General features: G+C 41.8%; 1 protein-coding gene across 4 annotated transcripts in view; it reads left to right on the top strand.

The window, feature by feature from the left end:
• The first annotated feature begins 857 nt into the window (after window positions 1-857).
• The window catches only part of SLF2 (SMC5-SMC6 complex localization factor 2), a 64,158-nt gene continuing 47,527 nt past the window's right edge, over window positions 858-17,488 (top strand). For 2 of the 4 annotated variants that reach the window (XM_007963868.3, XM_007963867.3), the window contains exons 1-3: window positions 13,095-13,382; window positions 16,124-16,167; window positions 16,695-17,428. In XM_007963868.3, the coding sequence (XP_007962059.1) occupies window positions 13,243-13,382; window positions 16,124-16,167; window positions 16,695-17,428 (918 nt within the window). In that variant the 5' untranslated portion in view covers window positions 13,095-13,242. Of the gene's footprint in view, window positions 1,135-13,094; window positions 13,383-16,123; window positions 16,168-16,694; window positions 17,429-17,488 lie in introns of those variants that run through there. The other 2 variants (XM_073019277.1, XM_007963869.3) reach the window with 2 other exon arrangements.

Genomic DNA, 17,488 nt, shown 5'->3' on the forward strand with positions numbered 1-17,488 from the left:
TGTTGCGCAGGCTGGAGTGCAGTGGCTTGATCTCAGCTCACTGCAACCTCCGCCTCCTGGGTTCAAGCGATTCTCCTGCCTCGGCCTCCCAAGTAGCTGAGATTACAGGTGCCCACCACCACACCTGGCTGATTTTTGTATTTTTAGTAGAGACAGGGTTTCACTACGTTGGCCAGGTTAGTCTTGAACTCCTGACCTCAGGTGATCTGCTCGCCTCAGCCTCCCAAACTGCTGGAATTACAGGAGACAGCCACCTCGCCCAGCCAAATGTCTTCTATTTTAAAAGAGCACTCTATGATTCTGAGGGTCCTCAACTGGGTTCCCAATTCAACAGGTCTCAATCTCGTCAGTCGTGGCTGCCCCTGTGCATTTACTTAAACCAACATATACATTTTAGTCATTATGCAACATCTGTAGGTAGGTTGCAACATTCTATGACTAACGAACCGTCTGAAAATGTCAGAACTTTTGAGTCCTAAAGCCAGTCCTGAGTGAATCCTAAAGCCAGTCCTGAGTGAATCACACACAACCTCCTGGTACCTATAACATAAGGTCTGCAGAATGCATAATTTCCCAAACCTTGTAGAGATTGGGTGGTGGGTACTGCAGAAAGAAGGGGCAGATTTCATGAGAAAATGTAATCTCAAAGCAAGTTTTGAATATGAGTGCCTCATGGGTCGGGTACATCTGTGGACACCTGTTGTTTTGCCATTTGTTCTGCCGAATTGGAGACACCCAGAATTCCCCAGGCTGATCCCTTGACTTTCCACACCTGTCCACATCTGAATTTTTCATTTGTGATCTAAGCCAGCAGCATTCTAAGGGCCTCTAGAAACTCAGGTGCGGCATTTCTAGGCATGCTCTACAAAACAAAAACAAAGGACATTTTCCTGCTCCTGACTACTCAGGAAAGGTTTGTTTCTGCTCTGGTCATAAGAATAACACAAAGTGAGAATTTTGTGCTAGGAAGAGTTCAGAAAGAGAACACTATGATAAAGAATATATGAGACTCCAACACGGGAAACTAGAGATTCTGGGGAAATCTTGGAACGGATGGTTTGGGTTTATCACATGTTGGGACCTCAGAATAAAGCCTGCTTCAAGAGCAAACAGAAGAGGAAAAAGACAGATTTGGTGAGTGACCTGGAGAGGACTGGGGTGGAAGTCTCACAAAGTGGCTAGCCTAGTTCCTTAAAATGCAGAGAATGTTCTCAGGTTCATCTAATGCAATGCATTTTTATAATGTCTCCAGTTGTTTCTGGCTGGGAAGTAAGTGCCTGGGATGGAGGGGATGGGGAAAGAAGGAAGAAGGAGGGCACTATCGACTAAGGCCCAAACCAGGACTAAGTGACCACAGGGGATTACTCCTAGAACTTTAGTCGGAAATGTTCAAGTGCCACATAGGCTAGCTCTGTCCCTGCACCAACTGCATCCCCTTGCCCTAGGAATCACCTTTTGAGGAATGGGCCTTGTGTCAAAAAATCAAGGGAAGTTGGGGCTAGGCAAGCAGACAGGCTGGGGGAACTAACTCAGTTGTAAGAGCTAGCCTCCATGGAGAATGTACTACCCCAATTTCAGTGGACAGATGTTTCAACATCCTCAGTCCTAATTCTAAAAAAGGCATTAAGACATCCAGGGCAAGTCAACAAGGCCTTCATGCAAGCATGCCAAGTGCCTACTATGAATAAATAAAATAGTTCTTAATAATAAGTTAATAAATAGGGATAATCAGAATTAACCTTTATTGAGCTACTAGATATCAGACATTATTATAAGCGCTTTAAGAGACAGAGTCTTGCTCTGTCATCCAGGCTGGAGTGCAGCCTTGTGATCATAGCTCACTGCAGCCTACAACTCCTGGGCTCAAGCGATTCCCCTACCTCAGCTGGGACTACAGGCAGACACCACCTTACCTGGCTACTTTTTAAATTATTTTGTAAAGATGGGAGTCTCATTTTGTTACCCACGCTGGTCTCGAATTCCTGGCTTCAAGCGATCCTCCCACTTTGGTCTCCCAATATAAGCACTTTATATATGCTAACTGATTTAATACAAGCCATTGAGAAGGGTACTATTACTATTTCCATTTTACAAATGAGGAATCTGAAGCACAGAGAGTACCTTCTGAACTGTAACAAAAGTTAAGATTCAAACCTAGGCAGTCTGGCTTCAGAGTCCCCCACTCCTAACCACTCTGCTATACTGTCTCTTTTTTTTTTTTTTTTTTTGAGACAGCGTCTCACTGTCACCCAGGCTGGAGTGCAGTGGCACACTCACTCACTACAGCCATGACCTGCTGGGCTTAACCAATCCTCCCACCTTAGCTACCCAAGTAGCTGGGACTACACCATGCACCACCAGGCCTGGCTTTTGTTATATTTGTAGAGACATAGTCTCATTATGTTGCCCAGGTTGGTCTCAAACTCTTGAGCTCAAGTGACCCTCCTGCCTCAGCCTCCCAAAGTGCTGAGATTACAGGAACGAGCCACCACACCGAGCCTATACTGCCTCTAGAGGTGAACAGACAGAGCCCTGTCTAGTTGAAGCTTTCAATCTAAAGAGAAGACATATATACAATAAATTATTTTAATTCAAGGTCATAAATATTATAGTAGAGTCATAGTGAATATGAGAGTTCAGCCAGGAGCAACTAGGCCCCTTCAGGGATGTCAAGAAGATTTTTACTAGGAGGACAAGTAACAGTACAAGCGGCTTGCACAAAAGCTCAGAAGTATGAATGAGGCTGATGTGTTCAAAGAATGGCCAGTCAGCTCAACGTAAGACGCATGGGGAGGAACAGTATGATGACACAAGCAGAGGTACAGAGGGACCAGATCATAGAGTATGTAGCATGGCAAACGTTAAAATGTGTTAGGGGGTTTTATTTGATTTTGTTGTTGTTGATGATGATGTTTTTGTTTTATTTGCTTGTTGGTAATGAGTTTGGGAGTAGCGTGCTCAGATTTGCTTATTAGAAAGACAGTTCATGCTGCAATGTGTAAGATGGATCGAAGAAGGGAAAAACTGAAGGACAGGAGACCAATTTGGAAGCTGTTTCAAAAGACTTTGCAAGGACAGACCAGGACCTGTACAGGGGTGAAGCAGACGAGATAGAAAGGAGTACTCAAAATACGTATTTTTAAAAAACTCACAAACCAATAAGAAAAATATAAACAACGCCGGGCATGGTGGCTCACGCCTGTAATCCCAGCACTTTGGGAGGCCGAGGCCACCCGATCACAAGGTCAGGAGATTGAGACCATCCTGGCTAACACGGTGAAACCCTGTCTCTACTAAAAATACAAAAAATTAGCCGGGCGTGGTGGCGGGCGCCTGTAGTCCCAGCTACTTAGGAGGCAGAGGCAAGAGAATCACTTGAATCCAGGAGGCAGAGGTTGCAGTGAGTCAAAATCATGCCACTGCACTCCAGCTTGGGCAACGGAGCAAGACTCTGTCTCAAAAAAAGAGAAAAATATAAACAATACAGTAGAAAATGGGTGAAATTTACAAATAGGCAATTAACAAAAGAAGAATCTAAATGGGCTCCCCAAAGATGTCGAAAGAGATATTCAAGTTAATAATTAAGGGAATGCAAAATAAAACAATGAGAAACCACTTTCACCCTTCAGGTTAGCAAAAAAAAAAAAAAAAAAAAAAAAAAGGATAATGATTTCAAATATTGGAGCGGACATAAGGAGAACAGTGCTCTCATACATTGCTAGTGGGATTGTACATTAATTCAGCCATTTATGGAAAGCAATTTTGCAGCATACAATAAACTTGATAATGCAAATACCCTATGACCCAGTAATTTCCCTTCTGATTATATAACCCACAGAAATTCTTGCACATGGGCACAAAGAAACATGTACAGAGATGTCCATAACAGCACTGTTTGTAACAGACAAATAAAATGTGACATTAACTGGCATACATAAATAAAATGTATATGTATGCATATTTTTCAAGCATATACAAAATAATCCTATATATTCTGTATGATTAAATATATATGTATATTAAAATGTTTCATGGACTTTAAAATCACAATAGTGGTGGAGAGCAGAATTAACCTGGGGCTGATAGTGGAAAAAGGACCCGTAATTTTTTTTTCCTTCTTTTTATTTTTTTTTTTGAGACAGAGTCTTGCTTTGTCACCAGCTGGAGTGCAGTGACGCAATCTTGGTTCACTACAACCTCCGCCTCCCAGGTTCGAGTGATTCTCCTGCCTCAGCCTCCCGAGTAGCTGGGACTACAGGCATCCACCACCACGCCCAGCTAATTTTTGTATTTTTAGTAGAGACGGGGTTTTCTCCATGTTGACCAGGATGGTCTTGATCTCTTGACTTTGATTCATTCGCCTCGGCCTCCCAAAGTGCTGGGATTACAGGTGTGAGCCACCATGCCTGGCCTAGGACCTGTAATGTTTTATTATAAAAACAAAAAGACCAGCAAAGAAGTAACTGGATAAAATGTTAACAGTTGTGAGTTCAGAGTGGTGCATATGGGTTTGTAATATTATTATTTGTGTTTGTCTATACCTTTTACATTTCTAAAAAGAATCATATAGGAGTGTGTGTGTGTGTGTGTGTGTGTGTGTGTAGGAGAGAAGAAAGGAAACCAGTGCTATTTCGTGTGAAAATCAATGAGACTTAGTGATGATAACAGTAGGGTCTGAAGCTGACAGAGGGAGAGATTAGTAGGACTCCCACATATCTGACTTGGGTGACAGGTCGGGGGAGAAGAAAAAATCATTCACTGAGATGAGAATAATGGAGGGGACAGCATCAAATTTGGGGTTTGGGGAGGGAAGACAGAGTTATGTTTTAAATACACTGAGTTTGAGAACCCAGCAACAGATGTTTCAGCTACCAAATCCCCTATCAGGCTGGCTCCCACACTGCCCACAAGGAGCAAGTAAGAGTGGGGATTTCTCAGTGGTGAGGTCCTGAGAAAGGGAGACAGAGACATGAGCAGAGGCTAGTAGAGATAGCAGAGGCCATCTGGCAAGGCCTTCTCTGAAAGCATTTAACATAGCACTTTGTATAACTTTTCATCTAAAAAGTCCTTTTTTAAATGAGATACACAGACATTAAAAAATATGGATATGTATTCACATATTTCCTTGGAAAAATTATATATGCAGTGGATAAAATATAAATTTTACAAATAAGGGAAAACCTCTCTCTCTAAAGGCAACCACTGTCATAAGCTTCTTTACCTATGAGCAAGCTGGACATTTAAAAGAGCCAATGGTCCATATCTATCAAAAATATAAAATGCACATTCCTTTGAACTGACAATTCCCGTTTTAATGTATCTTAGATACATACTTCCATGTTCACAAAGATAGATATATAAAAGTATTCACTGCAGCATTATCAGTAGCAAAAGACTGAAAGGGAACTAACTAGTCCAGTAATGGGGAACTAGTTAAATAAATGCTCATTCACAGTAGAATACTAGGCTGCAGTTAGAAAATCACTTAAGGGCCAGGCATGGTGGCTCACACCTGTAATCCTAGCACTTTGGGAGGCCATGGCAGGCAAATCACTTGAGGTCTGGAGTTCGAGACCAGCCTGGCCAACATGACAAAACCCTGTCGCTACAAAAAATACAAAAATAAGCCAGGTGTGGTGGCGCACACCCATAGTCCCAGCTATTCGGGATGCTGAGACATGAGAATTGCTCAAACCCAAGAGGTGGAGGTTGTGGTGAGCCGAGATTGTGCCACTGCACTCCAGCCTGGGCAACTGAGGGAGACCCCATCTCAAAACAACACAACAACAACAACAAAGAAAAGAAAATAAAAGAAAGAAATCACTTAGGGTCAGGCACAGTGCCTCACGCCTATAATCCCAGCACTTCAGGAGGCCAAGGTGGGCCAATGGCTTGAGCCCAGGAGTTTGAGACCAGCCTGAGCAACATGGTGAAACCTTGTCTCTACAAAAAATACCAAAAATTTGCTGGGCATAGTGGCGCATGCATGTAGTTCCAGCTACTGAGGAAGCTAAGGTAGGAGGATCACCTGAGCCTGGGAGGCTGCAGTGACCACACCACTGCACACCAGCCTGGGGAACAAAGTGTGACCCTGTCTCAAAAAAAAAAAAAAAGAAAGAAAGAAAAAGAAAAGAAAATCACTTAGGAAGCACAGCACCCTTCCAGAGATAGTCTTAGTGTATACATGCAAATAACCGCTTTTAATTATATGAACAACAACATATGTATAATAGTAACATACACTGTTCTGCAGCTTAATTTTTTTGTTTTGTTTTTTGTTTTGAGATGGAGTCTCACTCTCACCCAGGCTGGAGTGCAGTGGCATGATCTTGGCTCGCTGCAACCCCCGCCTCCTGGGTTCAAGCGATTCTCATGCCTCAGCCTCTGGAGCAGCTGGGATTACAGAGGCATGCCACTACACCTTGCTAATTTTTGTATTTTTAGTAGAGACAGGGTTTCACCATGTTGGCCAGGCTGGTCTTGAACTCCTGGCCTCAAGTGATCCACCTGCTTCAGCCTCCCAAAGTGCTGGATTATAGGTGTGAGCCACCACGCCCGGCCTGCAACTTAATTTTTTCACTTAATATATCTTAGAGATTATTCCACACTAGCTTATATTACAAGTAACAATCACTTAACCTTATATTTATTACATGCCAGGCACTGTTCTACTTGTGTATTAACTCATTAAAAAAAAATTTTTTTTCTAGGCCAGGCGCAGTGGCTCACTCCTGTAATCCCAGCACTTTGAGAGGCTGAGGTAGGTGGATCACTTGAGGTCAGGAGTTTGAGACCTGCCAGGCCAACACAGCGAAACCCCATCTCTCCTAAAAATTTAAAAATTAGCTGGGTGTGCTGGCACGTGCCTGTAATCCCAGCTACTCGGGAGGCTGAGGCGGGAGGGAGAATTGCTTGAACCTGGGAGGCGGAGGCTGCAGTGAGCTGAGATGGCACCACTACACTCCAGTATGGGCGACAGGGCAAGACTCCGTCTCAAAAAAAAAATTTAAGGTTACTCAAGTGAAGTAGTGGGAGTGGAGAAGGAACAAAGAAATCTGTAACTGGCTGTGATCAATTAGCTGTGTATTAACTCACTTAAAATTCACAAAACCTTATGAGGCAGATACTACCTGTATCATCATTTCCTATTACGTATGAGCACAGTAGCACAGAGAGGTTGGCTAACTTGCTCAAGGTCATAGATCTACTGAGTGGCAGGGCTGGGATTTGAACCCAGGCAGTAGAGCCCCAGGCCTTGCACGTTTAACCACAAAACATCCTGTGTATCTAACTCAGACTTCCTAAAAGCAGCCTAATATTCTACTGTGTAGGTGAGCATTTATTCAACTAGTCCCCTGTTGCTGGACTATTCAGTTCCCTTTCAGTCTTTTGCTATTGATATTGCTGCAATGAGTACCTTTACACATCCATCTTTGTGAACACAGAAGTACGTATCTAAAATATATTAGAAGGGGAATTGCTGGGTCAAAGGACATGTTCATTTGATATTTTTGATAGATATTGGCCACTGGTCCTTTTAAATTCCCATAGGTATTATTCATAAGTAAAGTACAGCAATTTCTTTAAGTATGAAGCCCTGAGTGACATTCTTGCCTACTCTCTGTAACACTGCACTGGGAACCAAAAGCATTCACTATTTTCTCCTCTTTGGCCCCAAGAGACATTTGCTTTAAGAGACCATGATCTCATAGTACTATAGAAATAAACAAATGTTAGGGTATATGTCAAGACACTAGGGGCTGCATGCTTTGACTGCAGGTCTGTCATGTCTCACCCACCACTCCCCAGGGGTTGACACTGAGAGGAGAGGAGGCAACTCTGGGCTTGCATTCCCACATGGAAGCTGTAGCCTGGAGAGGCTGCCTCCATTTAGTGGGGAATGTGCTCTCTGGTTCTACAGTACTGCCCCACTCCTCACTGAGGCTCAGTAGTAGGTGCCTTTTATTATCATGCCTGTGCAGACACTAGACAAAGATCACCATTTTCTAATTTGTAGGAATTTGGTGAAGATTAAATGAGTCAGTACTCATGAAGTGCTTAGAACAGTCCCTGGCCCATAAGGTTCAGTAAGCGTTGGCCATTGTCATTGCTGTTAAGAAATATTTCTTTAATCCCGAGGCTTTATAAAAGTTAGGGAAGTTGACCTGATTCACTTACTTCAGTTACCTACCTAGCCCCTGTAAGCATAAGTGCCAGACCACTCTTTGTACCACTTGAAGCCAGAAATCTAGAATTTTGTGTGAAATCTCTTGGTTTTTAAATGTTGCTCCATGTCTTTGAACAACTCTTGGCCGGGTGCAGCAGCTCATGCCTGTAATCCCAGCACTCTGGGAAGGTGAGGATGGAGGATGACTTGAGCCCAGGAATTCAAGATCAGCCTGGGCAACACAGCAAGACCCCGTCTCTACAAAATTTTTAAAATTAGCTGGACATGGCGGCATGTGCCTCTAGTCCCAGCTACTCGAGAGGCTAAGGTGGGAGAATCACTAGAGCCCAGGAGGTTGAGACTACAATGAGCCATGATTGCACCACTGCACTCCAGCCTTGCCTGTTCAGTGCCACCAATACACAGAAGTATGAAAAATGAACACAGATTATAGCAGTGACTTCTAAATATTTTGACCATGGCCCACAGCAGGGGCCACAGGAATACCTTTTACATCACTACCATATTTTATATATATATACAGTTGAAGAAGTAAAAATGTTGCAAAACAACACATGCCCATATGTTGTATGCAGTGAACAGACATTCTCTATTCCATTGTCTTTTTCTTTTTCAAAAACATGGTCTGTAACCTATTACATCAATTTCAAAATCCTCTAAGGAGTTGCTAACCGGGTGTGAAAAACACCTAAGTATGGGATAGAATCCCTAAAACCAATATTTCCCAAAGTGTTTCTTATATTTCAGATGTATGAGTAATATCTACACCTATCAATGCCTATCACCACCACTGGTAAACGAGATAACTCCAGAAGAAACTTGGATATATTTATATTTTTTAAGCTAGTTATATATTTTTACTAATATTAGTTTTTACAGTTATCTTCCATTTTAGGAAATTCATACTAATTTTCCACTTATGGGAATGATTTAAAGTTTTCTCCTAAAATATATGTACTTAAATTCAAAAAGCAATTTAAGGAAAAATATTAATAAATAGTATAGGAAATATTCAGATATGTTGAAAATCACAAATACGTGTCTCATATATCTGAAGTGTGGGAAACTATCTCGCACCATTCCATCATGATAGAACAAGAAATGGACGTTCCTTCACATTAGGTCTGCTTTTGCACAACTCTACTAATTACTCCCAGAATGTTAGGTTACATGACATGATATTATTTTACATTTGGTTTTTCCCCAGCAGCTGCTTAAACCTGGGAGGTCCTTTTTCCAAGCACTTGGGCAGTTCTGAGTTTGGCATCCTTTTGAAAAGTGATTTGTGTGGATCTTGAGATGCTGTGAGCTCGCCATCCCTTCTTGAGATCATCACGTGGTCTGTCTTTCTCTGTCAGGCTTTCAAGTTAATTATTTCCTGTTTTCCTGAGTCTGTTCCTTATCCCCCTTCCCAGGCCACCCTCTCACCTTCACCTCCCCACAGCAGTTCTACAGCAAATCAGTCTTTGTTTCTTGGCCTGCCCTAAAACACCTTCCAACAAGAGCCTTGGAGTTAATTAAATGTGTGGCAATTTCAGAGCAAAAATTTATTACTGGGTACAATCAGAAATTACTTTTAGAGTTCTTTGCTTTTTGGTAACATTCTCTGTCACTTACTGACCTTTTGTTCTCAGTCCCTGTCTGCTAAGGTACTGTGTGAACCAATCTGCCCAAGCTGTTTTCTCTCTGTGTGACTGCTTAAGATCTCTGGCATGAGTTATACTGTCACTCCTCTCAGGAACTCCCACGTTGGGCTTGACTTTCCCAGCAAATTTGATCTGTTATTCATGTAACATTGTTTCTGCTGCTGTCCCATTCCTTTCCATCAAGGCCAGAGCCCCCTCCTCCTGTTGTCTTTAACAAGGCAGGATGCTAACCTGAGCTGAGCTGTACCCCGACAGAAGCTTTGTGCATAGAAGCCACTCCATTTCTGCAATCTTTGCGTCCTCATCCCATCCCCATGCCCAGAAATCTTCCCAAATTAGCCTTGTATGGTCATCCAGCCTTAATTTTTTTCTCTCTCTCTCTTTTTTTTTTTTTTCCCCAAATCCCAGCTGAAGTTTGTCTTAAGTCTCTAATTGGGTTTGGTTACATTGTTCAACGTCCTTTCCCCCCACTAGCCCCCCACCACCCTAGTTTTCTCTCCCCTATTAGCTCCTCCTAAGCACGCATCTGCACTCTTTAAATCTTTTACCTACTGTACAGTTTCCTGGTCATCTCTTTTTAGCCCACTACAAATTAAAGTGGAAAAAACCCTTACAATAAGTATGTGTGCACACGCACGTGTGCATGGTATATACGTACAGATTTAAACTAGGAGAAAGGCTATAAACACAAAATAAACTGTCCAATACTATTTGAGGTGGGAGGTGGAGAAGAGCCCTATGCCCTAGAAGTTCCCTGGGGTTCTTATTAGTACGTTGAACATATTTCACCCTGCAACCCAAATCTGTACCACTTTCATACACAGCTTAAACAAAGAAGAGTCTTGATGCTTAGTGAGGATTTAGATAACTACTTCCTGTTAAGAAGATATTTTTTAAATTGTGTTTTCATTATGACTCCATTTCCATTTATTGATCGAGGGATTTCTTGCCTCACTTAACTCCATAATCTGTTACTCAGATTAAGAAAATGAGAAAACTATTGTTTGGTAGTTTGAGTACAGGCTTTAAAGTGATACTTTGGAGGCTGGATGATTCAAGTACTATAATCCAAGAAAAGCAACTAAATGATCATGCAGAATGTGTTTTTATGCATTACTCTTTATCGATTAGGCATGCAATGAAATGAACCGGATTAAATGTTTTGTAGATGTGCTCTGTTATAGTACAGAAATTTCCTAGTGTAAAAACATCCAACAGAAAGTACTAAATCAAGAGATAGGAAATAATACATGTAAAAGGAAATGTATAAGTCATTCAACACATTTTGAGCATCTATTATGTTTTTTATGTAAAAAACCTCTTCTCAGCTATTAGGAGCAGAAAAGTACCCTCTATTTTGGCACTTCCCTTCTTCCACCACCACTACCTAGTATACAGCTGTACATACGTGCTTTTGGGGTGAACGTGAGACCTGTATGTTCACTGTTTACCTTTGACCCTCTACTTTGCCAGCTTTTGACCACTTTATTCCTTATTAATTCTTCCTCCTGGGGACTAAAGGGGAAGGGAAAAGGAGGTGAACCTGGAGTCAGTCAGGCATGCTTAGTGACCAAAACAGTTCAATTTCATTTTTTCTAAATTTTAATTAATTTATGTATTTTTGAGACAGAGTCTTGATATGTTGCCCAGGCTAGTCTCCAACTCCTGGGCACAAGCTATCCACCTGCCTTGGCCTCCCAAACTGCTGGGATTACAGACGTGAGTGACTGTACCAGGCCAACAGTTCAATTTCTATACAATAAACTTGAAAGACCTGTCCAAATTCTTTTATATCATTTAAGATTTTTTCCATCCAACTGATTTTTTTTTTTTTTTTTTGAGACAGAGTCTCGCTCTGTCGCCCAGGCTGGAGTGCAGTGGCGCAATCTCGGCTCACTGCAAGCTCCGCCTCCCGGGTTTACGCCATTCTCCTGCCTCAGCCTCCCGAGTAGCTGGGACTACAGGCGCCCGCCACCTCGCCCGGCTAGTTTTTTGTATTTTTTAGTAGAGACGGGGTTTCACTGGGTTAGCCAGGATGGTCTCGATCTCCTGACCTCGTGATCCACCCGTCTCGGCCTCCCAAAGTGCTGGGATTACAGGCTTGAGCCACCGCACCCGGCCCCATCCAACTGATTAAATAACTCTGTCAATTAAAGCTTGGACATCTTGAAATTGATATTTTGGTTAACAGTTATTGCAACAGTATTTGACCTGTCTCTGGAAGATTTTGTAAGAAGTAAAATTCACTGTAAGAATCTATCTGGAGAAGAAAAGGGAACTATAATTTGCTTAGTACGTGTTATATGAGAATCTGAACTGTGCAGTGTACACTGCTTTATTCTATTATGGTTTACAATTACCCAGAAAAGGGAGTAAAATGCCCATTTTACAGATGTGGAGGCTGAGGTTCAGAGATAATCTGACCAGTCTCTCGGTTTATAAGGAAAACCATGGCTAATAGCCTCCAGAGCACAAGCCCTTTACAAAGGAGGGTTGGAGATTAAGGGCAGCTTTTACTCATCTATGCTGCCCACGCTTAACATGGAAAATTGAAAGCTGACCTTGTGTTCCTTTAAAAAATCTTTAAGAAAGCCAGCTGCACAGACTTCATGGTAACTCGTGAGAAACAAAATGCTTTTGTGGATTAAAAACTGTCTTTATTCCAACGGAGTTTTTTGAGGGTTTTTTTTTCTTCTTAAAGAGAAAAAATCTACCGCTGACACTCAACAAGAACCCTCATAGAATGGACAAGTCTTCGGATCGCGCTGTGCAGATCCCCCAGGAAATTGTGACAGTATTATGGCACTTTGGCCTAAAATGTTAAAGGGACAATGTAATGAACAGCTGGGGATTTCTGAGACACAATTGTGTGACACAGGAAGCCCAAATGTTGGCCATCCTCACCGAAGGCAGCTGCCAGGCTAGGGTTTGCTTCAGCAAACCCTCACCCCTCGCCTTCAACCAGGCGGGTGTCGTCAGCTGCCGCAGCGCCAGCGGCTGCCCGCGCCTTTCCGCCCCCGCGCGTCCGCCAAGGCCGAGGCGGCCCGGACCAGAGGCGCGCGCCCTCGGTGCATGTGACGGGGTGGGAGGGGGAGTTTTCTTCCTCCCCCGTCCCCAAGCCCCGCCTTCTCCAGAGAGGCTGCGGCTTCCTATTGCGCCACCACCGAAATGACCACCGTGCCAACCAATCAAGACGTGACTCATGAAGTAAGATCCGCCCCTTACTGGTCCTCAGGTTCCTTCCCGCTCACACCGGAGTCACTTCCGAAGAGAGAACCGCCATGAAGAGAGAAGGGGGTGCCGCCCACCTCTGCTCCGACAGCCTCCCCGAGTCCGAGCAGCAAGACGGCAACCACGCACCCAACTTCTCCAGCCACGGCTCATGCCGCCGTCGCCAGCGGCGCCGACATGACAAGGCGCTGCATGCCCGCTAGGCCAGGTTTCCCCTCATCCCCAGCCCCGGGGTCGTCGCCCCCGCGCTGCCATCTGAGACCCGGTAGTACCGCCCATGCTGCAGCGGGAAAGAGAACAGAAAGTCCTGGGGACAGGTACCGTGCAGAGGGCTTGAGAAGGGGCCGGGTCGCGGGGGAAAGGGTATGAGGGGAGGACTGCAGATCGCCGCTCTTCCAGTTCCCGCCATCCTCCGCGAACTCAGGCGTTGGCGTTTCGGGGCCTGGCAAACCCCCGCCCCGCCTCCGCGCAGGGGCTTCTGGGAGTTGGAGTTTGCTTCTCTGTAGCTGGGCAGCTGTTCTTGGTCTAGTGACCACCAGCCTGGACAGCTACGGAGAACCCGCCTTAGGTAGAAAGAACGTGATTTTTTTCCTTTGCAAGAGCTTGACCCAGGACCCTAACTGCTTAATGCATATTTAGGTCGTTTTCTGTACCTTGTCAGTTCTACTGATGCTAGTGGTTTAGTAATATAAACCTTTTCTATGTTGTGGGTGAAATTATGTAACCTGTGATGAGGGAATCCCTTCCACGAATTACTTTGTAGTCCAGCGTGCACGCTAAGTCATACTTAAAAGAACTTACAGATTTGGAATGTGACGTGTTTTCTCTTTCAGTAACTTCACGCCTCTCCAAGAGGCCAATTTTTTTGTAAAGATTTTGTGGGAGCTATGTAATGAGATGGGGAGTTTCATCTAATGACATCCTCTGACAATAAAACATGTTTAAATTCCCTACGAACTTGGTACTGTCTTTTATTTTAAGTTAAATTGTAATAAGTTTTAATAATATTCATGTTCTAATACTGTGGTACAGGCCCACAATCCCTTATCTTAATTCTGAAAGCCAGAAAGCTATGAAAACCAAACGTTTTCAGTAAATTTGGCACCACATCTACTTGGCAGCCAGACGTGACCAGAACTAATGTAAGGCTGTTTGTGGTCTTTATCCCATTAAGTGTGAATATTCATGTTTTGCTGGAGAAATATCAGTGGGTTTGATTACAGGTTGCAGCACCAGACCCCACTGGGGACTTTCCATAATACATCCAAGTTATCCGCTTCCTAAAATCTGATAAATTCAGAATTCTAAAACACATTTGGCCTCAGAAGGTTCAGATAAGGGTTTGTGAAACTGTTATAATTGTGGTGGGTTTTTTTTAGCCAGTTATTAAATAAGCAGTGGACATTTGTGTGCATATGAACTTAGAGAACTTACCTCTTGAAAGTTACATTCATGGTTATTTTACAGGTTTCTTGTATGTTTTACCAAAACCATTTTTTCTCTTTCTGGTGTATTAATCAAAGAGGAGTCTGAGGTCCAATATTTCAAGGAAGAGATACAGTGTTACATTTAGTAAAATGCATTTAGAATGATGTTGTTTGCAACAAATTCGCTGCTTCTGGGTCCCTTCCATCTCTCCTCAATCAATAACAAAGTGTCATCCTTCTCCTCTTTGCAGAACCTCCAGCATTTACTCTGGTGGAGTTAATTTGCCTAGTATAATTTATGTAAGCAAATGCATATATTCTTCCATAGCCTGTCACTCATATTCATCTCATAAGCACTTAGCTTTTATACCAACATCTCAAACAAGCATGATGGACTTGGTAAACCAGTAAAGATGTGCATTGCTCTTCTAATGTGACCAGTAAAGTGTACAATAAGCGTAACCTTCAAGAAGCTTGAATTGTTGGAGTTTTCACTGAGCATTCCAACCTCATAGTGGATGAATGTTTAGGAAAATCAAGAGTCTATAGCTTATTCTCTTTCAGTAAAATGATACATTTTAGCAAAATTTACCAGAAAGTTAATTTTTTGCTCAGCATATCATAACATCCCACTTTTTGCAGCTGACACCTCTAAATACAGTGAACAAATCAGAATGCGAATTCTGATAATGGATTCCTATTTCACTTTAGCATTATTGCCAATGTCAGAACTTGATTAGTTAAACCAGATAGTGAAAAATCCAGTCGTTAGGGTACAGAAATCCTTAAAAATTAATTTGGTTTTTGTTATTCTTGTTAACCTTCTTCCTTTTCTCCTTGTGTTTTTCCCAAGCAATGTGTTATTTTTGTAACTATTTTAAGGATTCTTTGATAAAAAATTAAGAATTTGAAACTAGTCGTGACAATTCATTCTAATTTCTGCTGTTACTTGGATTAGCATCTTAAAGTAATGTATAAAGAGGGTAGCATAAGTTTGGTACTTTTCTTCCTTTGTCCAGCGAAGTCCTCTTCAACTGATTCCCTAGATCAGCCAAATCACCCATATTGCCGTTCTACCATCTACTGTTCTACTCTTGTTATGAGAGTCTGTTCAGGTTTTACTCCATTTTTATAATCCCCATTATTCATTTGGCATACATCTATTGAGGGTTTTTTTTTTTTTAGCTTTTTATTCTGAATTTTAAAACACCCCTGTGCTTAGATACTAATTAGTTATTTTGTATCAATGTCTGCAGAGAACAAGTAGGTTCATGTGCTTATACCCAAGATGTTGCATTTTACCATGTAGCTGTGAGCATTTCAGTCTTAAGAAGCATTCTGTACTGATTCCTTGGGTCTACACACCAGTCTTACCTATTTAAGTACTGTAAATAACATAAACCTCAGTTGTATTTTTATAAATGAACTCCTATAGGAAGTGATACATTATATTTTCTGTTTTTTAAATCAACAGTTTAGCAAAACATTGTTACTGTTGTCAGAACTTTATTAGTTAAACCAAACAGTGAAATCCAGCCTTTATTTTATAAATCTAACTTTCTCCATTTAATCTGAATTATGGAGGTTTTAGTATTTGCTTATGTGATGCCATATTATGCTTTTATTTTCAGGAAGCAGTCAATTATAGATTTCTTCAAACCAGCTTCAGAACAAGGTATGTACACTGTTGAAGCATTTTTTGTGGGCTAATTTGGGGGTGAGGAGAGAGACAGATTCAACTTTAAAACCTACTCTAAACTGTTTTAGTAAACGTAGTGTTCAAAGTTGGAAATAAAATGCAGTATTTTTTTTAACAAGGATAAACTGAAGTTCTAAATATCATGAGGAGAGTCTTTTTGCTGTTATGTTTTCTTACGTTTAAAATTTATTCTAGTCAAAAATTTAATGTTCATAATACATATTATTTTAATTATCTAATACAGCAATTTATAGAGCCATAGGGAGGTTATATGATGTACCAAAAGAGAGCTTTATGAAACTAAGTCTTTTAACAAATAAATCACATCTTAATTTCTCCTATACCCCCCAATAAAGTGTGTATCATTATCCAAGTTGTTGGTTTGAAAATTTTTGTGGTAACATTAGTATAGTTTATATTTTAAACATTAATAATTTAGAGAAATGTTAAATATTTTACTTTTAGTAACATGCAATTTGTATGTGTTTTAATTGGCTATTTAGAGAGACACATGTTGGATTCACCACAAAAATCAAACACCAAATATGGAGGAAGTAGATTGTCTATCACTGGGACAGAGCAGTTTGAAAGGAAACTATCCTCACCAAAAAAATCTAAACCCAAAAGGGTGCCACCAGAAAAGAGCCCTATTATAGAAGCTTTCATGAAAGGTGTTAAAGAGCATCATGAAGATCATGGTATACATGAGTCACGTCGGCCTTGTGTGTCACTAGCCTCCAAATATTTAGCCAAAGGAACAAATATCTATGTTCCTTCTTCATATCGCTTGCCAAAGGAGATGAAGTCACTAAAGAAAAAACATCGATCCCCAGAAAGAAGGAAGTCACTATTCATTCATGAAAATAGTGAGAAGAATGGTAGAGATCGAGGCAAAACCAATGCGGACTCCAAAAAGCAGACCACAGTAGCAGAAGCTGACATCTTCAAGAACAGCTCCAGAAGTCTTAGCAGCAGGAGCAGCCTGTCCAGGCACCACCCAGGAGAAAGCCCACTGGGAGCTAAATTCCAGTTGTCACTAGCTTCTTACTGCAGAGAACGAGAACTAAAGAGGTTGAGAAAGGAGCAAATGGAGCAGAGAATCAACTCTGAAAATTCTTTCTCAGAAGCAAGCAATCTTTCCTTAAAATCTTCTAGTATAGAAAGAAAATATAAACCAAGGCAGGAACCAAGTAAACAGAATGATGTCATACCTGGAAAGAACAACCTGTCAAATGTGGTATGTGTAAGAATTATTGAATTAGCATTGCTACTGCTATATCACGTTTAGAATACTAAA

Source organism: Chlorocebus sabaeus, chromosome 9 (genome assembly GCF_047675955.1).
Source record: "Chlorocebus sabaeus isolate Y175 chromosome 9, mChlSab1.0.hap1, whole genome shotgun sequence".
NCBI lineage: Eukaryota > Metazoa > Chordata > Mammalia > Primates > Cercopithecidae > Chlorocebus > Chlorocebus sabaeus.